Raw genomic sequence first — 7,700 nt, forward strand, 5'->3', positions numbered from 1 at the left:
GTTTTTATGTTTGGTCTCAAACCCTTTCTTTTTTTTTTTCTTTTTTTTTATCTCCATTGTTTTCTTTCCAATATGGCATTGCACACTTAAATTTATTTTTATGTTGGGTCATGGTATTCTCTTCTGCTTAACTTCATGAGGGTTTTTCTGGTTTTAATTAAGTACGTAAAGTATATTCCAGTGCACATGTGGCTCCATGCCAGTCTCATGTAAAACACGCAGGCTTTTTTCTGTTTTGGCTTGAGAAACGTGCTTGCTATTAGGGGAAAGGCAACTTGCAGCTCACAGCTTACTGATGGTGCCCTAAATTTATGGAGAGTCGGCTTTTCCCATTTGACATAATTTTTTACTGACATTTGTTCTTGCTCTTCAGTATCAAGTCAAGCCCCAAATTATTTTAACCCACTTGTCATTGTAAAAGTTTGGTGTAGGATAAGTTATGTGCAACGATCTGAAAGCAAAGATAAATACCCCCATGTAGTGGTAGATCAATTTAAGATTTACTCAAGAAGTGACTCAGACTCATGTACATTGGTAGTTGACTAGGACCATCAACATCATTACGATGACTTTGTTTACCCGATGTAATGGCCCTAGTAGAAGCTGTAGTGGCTAGTGCTTAGAGAGACGCTTGATTCCTTCAGGTGTGGGTGTGCCAAACCATGGTGCAGGTGATAACATTAGCGTTTCCAATCCATTTGATGATGGGGCCCCTGGTCAGGGCCCTGGTCAGAGATCCAATTCTTACGGACAACCTTTTGGACCCTCAGGCCCCACTCGCACTGGGCCCCAAGGTAAATAAACTGCCCCTGCCTTCATCTGCCTGCCTTGCTGCTTGCTTGTTGCCTGCCCTGCTGACAGTGAGTCTTGCATGGATTACCTGTTTTGCTCCCTCGGGGTATAGTTGCTTAAATGCTGTGTGTTGTCTCTTTCTCAGGTATAGCTGTATAGTTCATAATTCCTTAATAAAACACTGAGATTTTTATGAGCCTGACCTCAGGAACATGAGATGCATTCCTTTATTATTGTTTTTACTCTTAACAATTATTTCCATTTTCAGATGGTTTGACATAACAGATTTTCTACTTGATTATCTGTGCAGTTTGTTTTGTTTGCCTTTTATCATGTGTGTCTCTTAGTTAGCAGTTGCTGTGATTAATCTCTTGTGTTCCCAAAACATCTATTTCGATTCTCTAGTTGATTTGTCTTGCTTTCATGTCATTGACAAACTAGTTTTAATATATGGTTTCAAGAAGTACTTTCATTGAATGCTCTGCTTGGAACTGGAGTGCATTGGATTCTAAATGTTTTGTAGTGTTGAAGTATAGTATCTTTCCATGACAAGTGGTTCATTTCTTAAATCATTAGTTGTAGTGACAAAGCTGCAGACTCACTTCTGTTTATTTCATGTGAACCACTTTTATATAATTGATGATGAATGTTTTTGGGAATTTTTAATTTAGAGCTTCATTTATTTCATTCATTTTGGTTGCCTCCTCTACAATTGAGTGGAAATTTCAACATGATGGGTATTTGTTGTTGCAGGTTACCAGGGTCAAGGAGGCTACCAGTATCCTGAGCAGTACAACAGAGGCCCTGAATACAACCAACAATATCCTCCTGGAGGCAATTTCCCAAGCAATCGACCTATGTACCCACCATTCGGCCCTGAGGGCGACAGGTAAGCCCAAAATTATTTGCTGTCTGGTTGTCTTTTCAAATGTCTACTGCTTGACCCTTATGCTAATTTCTATTGTGTTCGTTCCTTATTTGATTGCTTAGGCCTCCTTACAATCAATCCCCAAGTAGTGGTCAAGGGGGTCCTCCAGGAACCCCAGGGTCTGACCCCTACAACCGGTACCAACCTCCTGGCTATCAGCCTAGACCTGGGTATCCACCTGCTCCCCCTTCCAGTCCGGGTACACCACAGCCTCCTGGCCAAGCTGGCGACTACTACAGACCTGATCAGGTATGAGTGATCGTTGACTGTTTGTACACTTGCACTTGTTCTGTGCGAGGCATTTCATCAGATTCTTAATGGATTAATTTTGACCAGCAGCCCAGAAGGCATCCGGACTTTGCCAAGGATCAGCAGCCTTATCAACCCTTCAATCAGCAGAGACCTGCTATGTATGGTATGTGTCGATGCCGTTGTAATTAATTAGAACTTATTATTAAGCCTTCATATCAAATCTAATTGAATGGTATGTGTGACAGGTGGATGGCCCAACAACACACAGTACAGAGGACAGTACCCACCTCAAGCAGGCACCCAACCCAACTCACAACAATGGAATCAACCACCCCGGCCAGGAGCACCTCCAAGTAATCAGGCTAGTTCTGGCCAATGGCCGCAATCACCTTACCAACCCCCACAGAACGTAAGTTAAATTGTAAATTTTTATTGATTTGGATTGTTTATCTGCATTGGCAGGAAGGCTAATGAAGTGTCTCGTCTTGTTACAGTCACAGCAGCCTTGGGGACCCAACATGCCTCCTTCAGGTGTAGGACAGGGTTCTCCTCTGCGGCCACCACTGGGTCCTCATGCTCAGTATAGGCCTGACGGGAAACCAAGGCCAGCTATGCCAGGAGGACCTCCGCCTGGCATGAAGGTTAGTGTTTACATTTTGTTAGACGCTGCCCTGATAATGTACTTGTGGAGCTTGAATGTTGATGATAAATAAATGATGCAGTTAATTAATTCCTTACAGATGCCCCAACCATCACAATCACCTGGTACAATGGGACGTATGAAGTCAGATTCAGCATTCCCACTGGACAGTGTGGAGGCCACAACACCAGTCCTGTACAAACGGAAGCGGTTGATGAGAGCCGATGTATGCCCTGTGGAAGCATGGCGGCTCATGATGAGCCTAAGGTCTGGGTTGTTAGCAGAAAGCTGTTGGGCCCTGGACACATTAAATATACTTCTATTTGATGATGTGTCTGTAGCATATTTTGGCTTACAACACATGCCTGGCTTACTAGATGTTCTTCTTGAACACTTCCGGAAAGCTTTAGACGATATGTTTGAATCATCACCTACTGGAGTAATAGCTAATAGGTTTGTATCGCATCTGAATCATTTATCTAATTTTTATCAAAAACATTTATGTTATGAATTGTTGTTTGACTGACTTTCTGATTGTTGCAGGAAATGGTATGAAAAGTCATCTATAAAAGACCAAGATGTTGACCTTGGTAGTGTAATGGAACCCATAGATCCAAACGATAAAACGCAAATTTTATCGAGCACAATGCCAAATTATACTCTTGTTACACGCAAGGGTAAACCTGTCAGGATTGTAAACAGGGACAGTGAGGTGTTTATTTTGGACACAAAGAAGACTTGGGACGTTGAAGGGGAGGCCTCAGATTCCATGGTTGAAAGCGAAGCAGCTGCGGAAGCCCTTGCCACCAAGTACATTGTACCCTGTTTCCAAGCGGAATTCCACGCTGTACCTTTTGTACGGTTAATTCCTGACAAGATTAGCACAGGCCAAAGCCGGCCACCTTCACCTAAGACTGAACCTCAGGAAAGTGACTGTTCAGACAGTGCTCCCGCATGTAAAGAAGAAGTGCAACTTTCTATTACTGAAGGCTGTGTTAGTGAGAATACAATTGAAAAGAAAAACTGTGAGAAAAAGAAAAGGACAAAAAGCTTGAGTGATGTGTTAAATAGAATTAAGAAAGAAAAGGAGGAGTTGCTTAGTGCCACAAAGCAGGATGCGTTGAGCAGGGACCTCAGTGCTAGTGTAAATGAACAGGGGGGTATCCAGGTCAAGAGAGAAGATCTGGGAGTAGGAAAAGCTAATAATAATAGGAGTGAAAATAGTAATGCCTTGTCCAAGGACTCAAATTTGGTGATAGAAGAAAATCATGTTAGTGAATCTTCGAAAGCGGACGGTGGTGATTCTGAGAATAAGTCTGATAACAGCGTACCAGTAACGGAAGTGAAGTTAGAGCCAATGGACGTGGACGAAGCGGAGAAGACTGCGCCCGCGAAAGCGGCTGCTGAGGTAGTGGCGGTCGAGGAGGAGCGGCCCTACATCAGGATAGGGGACTCGGAGAGCGTGGTGAAGCGGCGGCGCATGTCGGACTACGAGGACGAGTGCTACACCCGCGACGAGGCCAGCCTGTACCTCGTGACGGACACGCAGGACTCGATCGCGCGGCGCTGCGTGTGCCTGTCCAACATCCTGCGGAACTTGTCCTTCATCCCCGGCAACGAGATGGAGTTCGCCAAGAACCCCACGTTCCTGGGCCTGCTGGGCAAGCTCATGCTCATCCACCACGAGCACCCGCTCCGGACGCAGCGCAACTACGAGCGCGAGGAGGACGCGGACTGCACGGACAGCTGCAGCAGCCTCTCGGGTGACGCCGAGTGGTGGTGGGACTTCCTGTTCCAGCTGCGCGAGAACGTGCTGGTGACCATGTCCAACATCGCGGGGCAGGTGGACCTGGGCCAGTACCCGGAGGAGGTGTCGCGGCCGCTGCTGGACGGCCTGCTGCACTGGGCGGTGTGCCCCGCGGCCCACGGCCAGGACCCGTTCCCCACCGTGGGGCCCAACTCGTCGCTGTCGCCGCAGCGGCTGGCGCTGGAGGCGCTGTGCAAGCTGTGCGTCATGGAGGCCAACGTGGACCTGGTGATCGCCACGCCGCCCTACTCGCGGCTGGAGCGGCTCTGCGCCGTGCTGACCAAGCTGCTGTGCCGCAGCGAGGAGCAGGTGCTGCGCGAGTTCGCCGTCAACCTGCTGCACTACCTGGCCGCCGCCGACTCGGGCATGGCGCGCACCGTGGCGCTGCAGGGCGCCTGCGTGTCGCAGCTCGTGGCCTTCATCGAGCAGGCCGAGCAGGTGGCGCTGGGCGTCGCCAACCAGCACGGCATCTCGGCGCTGCGGGACAACCCCGACGCCATGGGCACCAGCCTGGACATGCTGCGCAGAGCGGCGGGCACGCTGCTGCACCTGGCCAGGCACCCCGACAACAGGCCGCTGTTCCTGCAGCAGGAGCAGCGCCTGCTCGCCCTCGTCATGAGCCAGATCCTGGACCAGCAAGTGGCGGCGGTCGTGTCGAGCGTGCTGTTCCAGTGCTCCAGGACGCCCGGGCCCGCCAGGCCCCACCCGCTGCCCGCCAACACCACCGTGGCCGCGACGGCGCCGTCATAGGAGCGGGGATCGGTTACGGCCGTGAGAGACTTGACTTGGATTAGGACAGAACACTAGCCTGTGATGCTGAAAGCAGAATTCAGGGGTGCATGTAAATAATGAACTCGTAATGAATAGAATCTTTATCTGGTTTATTGTGCAGTCTGTTTAGAGGTGCCACTAACGTGGTCTTGTGATTTTAATTAAACCATACTTAATGTGTTGGTGGCTGTCAGTCAGTGTTTGCACTAGTGAGATACTGCCTTGCCCTTTGTAATAGTGAATGTCTTAACTCTGTTGTGACTTACCAGAATTGTTGCGCCTTGATATTGTGACTCTTTCTTGGTAAAGTTTTTTTGTATGCATGATTGTATATAACCATCAACTTGACTGAAAGTCCAGTCTGAAGTTGCATGTCAATTTTTTTATTTCCAGTTGACGTACGATTTGTAAAAAATATTTAATTGAAAGATCAACTTGCCACTTTCAAATTTGTGCTAAAATAAAGATTGTCGGAAACAAAAGTGACATGTAGTTTATTTTTTACCTTCGTGGTCAGATGGTTGTACACACCAATTCCCTAAACAATTTTGCCACAAGCCTTTTAATGGAACCATGTCACATTTTACAAAGTTGCTTACCATGAATCAAACAGAATGTGTGATGTGAGGGAGAGACAGGTCTCATGTGTATGTATGTGTGGATGAGGGTGGAAGAGATTGAGAATATGTGTGTGTGTTTGTACTTGTACAGAGAGTCCATCTAAACCAGGGATGCGTACTGACATTGATTGATATTAGTAGATATGTTTACTGGCTGAGTAACAGTATCGATAGTGTGGTACAACTTCTTTTAGGGTTTATTTCCAAATGAAGCAAATATTGTACTATTGTAAAGCTCATCCCATACATTGTCAAAACATCTGTGTTATTTGTAAAAAAGAGAACTTAATGCTGATCATTGTATTTATTATGATTGTTTTTAATGAGAAAGTTATGTGCATTAACTTTGTCTACTTGCGTAAGGGATGACAAATTGCAATGGATGTGGTAGTAGTGTAAGTGAGCTGGAATTTTTGTTACTCTCGTTCCCTTGTTTCCAGATACCATTTTTGTTCTGCTGTTGAATACTCAGTTGATAGCAGATAATGAATTCCTATTGATTGAAGATGGGTAGTCCTTCTATGCCATCTTTTTTATTACTTCCATTGCCACCTCATTAATTTCATATTTGGTATTTACTTGTGAAAATGCTTTATATATGTCTGAATACAGAAAACAAGAAATAAATGTACATAAGTACTAAAAACTTGAAACCAACTGTTTTAACTGTGTTAATCTTATTTTCCCTATAACTCCTATCCAAGCTGAAAGAGTGGAAACTAAATAATTACAAAAGAGAAAGATTGCCATTTTGAAAAAGGAGAGAAAAAAGAACTAGGTTCGTTTGCCTAAAGAGGCATAAAATTAAATTGACATCTTCACACTTGAACCAAAGCAAATGTCTTGGACTCTATCTACGCGTTATACAATCAATGGAAGAGAAAACAAATTGCCAAAAGACTATGCCTCAAAAAAGGGTACATTGGATTGGGTGTCGGACCGTGGTCCCTCAGCCTCGGTGACCGACGCCTGTCCGCCCTCAACCTCCGAACCCCGTGCATGTTCAGCGACATGTAGTGAAGGGTCCTCACAGCTTTCGGCTGCGGCGCACCGCGCACCTGGTGGTACGTGCAAACCGCGTGGCATGGGCCATTGTCTACTGTGCCACGGGCCACTGTTTCGGATAAGAAGCATGGGGGCCTGAAGAGGCGCTAAGTCAGCCAACAACCCGTGTCACACCATCATGCCGTTCATCAAGAAGACACGGTGACGCCGTGACGCCGTGACGAGACAGCTTCCGCCCTCCCCCTCCCCCGCCTCTCCGGTCCAGAGCGGCAGCGGTGGTCGGGCGCAGTATCGACGTTTGGTGTGCACCCCTCTCCGGCCCCTCCCCCTCCCCCTCCGCCCGGCCCCGCGCTCGCGGGGGGAGCCGTGCCCCCCGTTCCCGTTCCGCCCCAGAGCCTCGCCGCCTCGCTCCGCGACTGCCTCCCCTGCCTTGCGCCCTCGCGCCGCGGGGCGGCAGGGCTGGGAAGGGAAGGCCTGTATGGCGCGGCGGGCGATCCCTACCGAGCCTCCAGCGGGCACCTCCTGGGCTCCCCCAACGAGGCCCGCCGCCTCTAGCAGCCTCTCGCCTCCTCCACCGCGACGCGACAGCGCGGCAAGTGCGTGGCGCGGTGGCGCGCCCGCGTGTCCGCCCTCTGGAGTCCAAGATGCCGCGCTCGAGTTGCCAGCAATGCCGGCCAATTTGGCGACGTTGGCGGCGAGGTGGACGGGGTGGGGACGGGACGGCGGGGAGGTGCTCTCATTCCAGCGGCCCGGGGCGACGCCGACGACGCCCCCACGCCCATTAACGCCGAGTGCAGCGCGGTGGCCGTCGTGGCGACAACGAGGCCTAAGTGCTCTCTTGCGGTCTGGACGGCCGGGACGGCCTGGAGCTGGGAGAGGCCACGC

General features: G+C 48.7%; 1 protein-coding gene across 1 annotated transcript in view; it reads left to right on the forward strand.

Annotated features, from left to right (window-relative positions):
- Positions 1–6,467, forward strand: part of LOC117652648 (trithorax group protein osa-like) — a 44,211-nt gene extending 37,744 nt beyond the window's left edge. Inside the window, 8 exon segments of the mRNA XM_034397730.1 lie at positions 645–794; positions 1,546–1,681; positions 1,783–1,969; positions 2,060–2,135; positions 2,218–2,381; positions 2,467–2,613; positions 2,695–3,065; positions 3,156–6,467. Coding sequence (XP_034253621.1) covers positions 645–794; positions 1,546–1,681; positions 1,783–1,969; positions 2,060–2,135; positions 2,218–2,381; positions 2,467–2,613; positions 2,695–3,065; positions 3,156–5,169 — 3,245 coding nt within the window. The 3' untranslated portion in view covers positions 5,170–6,467.
- The last annotated feature ends 1,233 nt before the right edge of the window (positions 6,468–7,700 follow it).

Source organism: Thrips palmi, unplaced genomic scaffold (genome assembly GCF_012932325.1).
Source record: "Thrips palmi isolate BJ-2018 unplaced genomic scaffold, TpBJ-2018v1 HiC_scaffold_7, whole genome shotgun sequence".
Classification (NCBI taxonomy): Eukaryota; Metazoa; Arthropoda; class Insecta; order Thysanoptera; family Thripidae; genus Thrips; species Thrips palmi.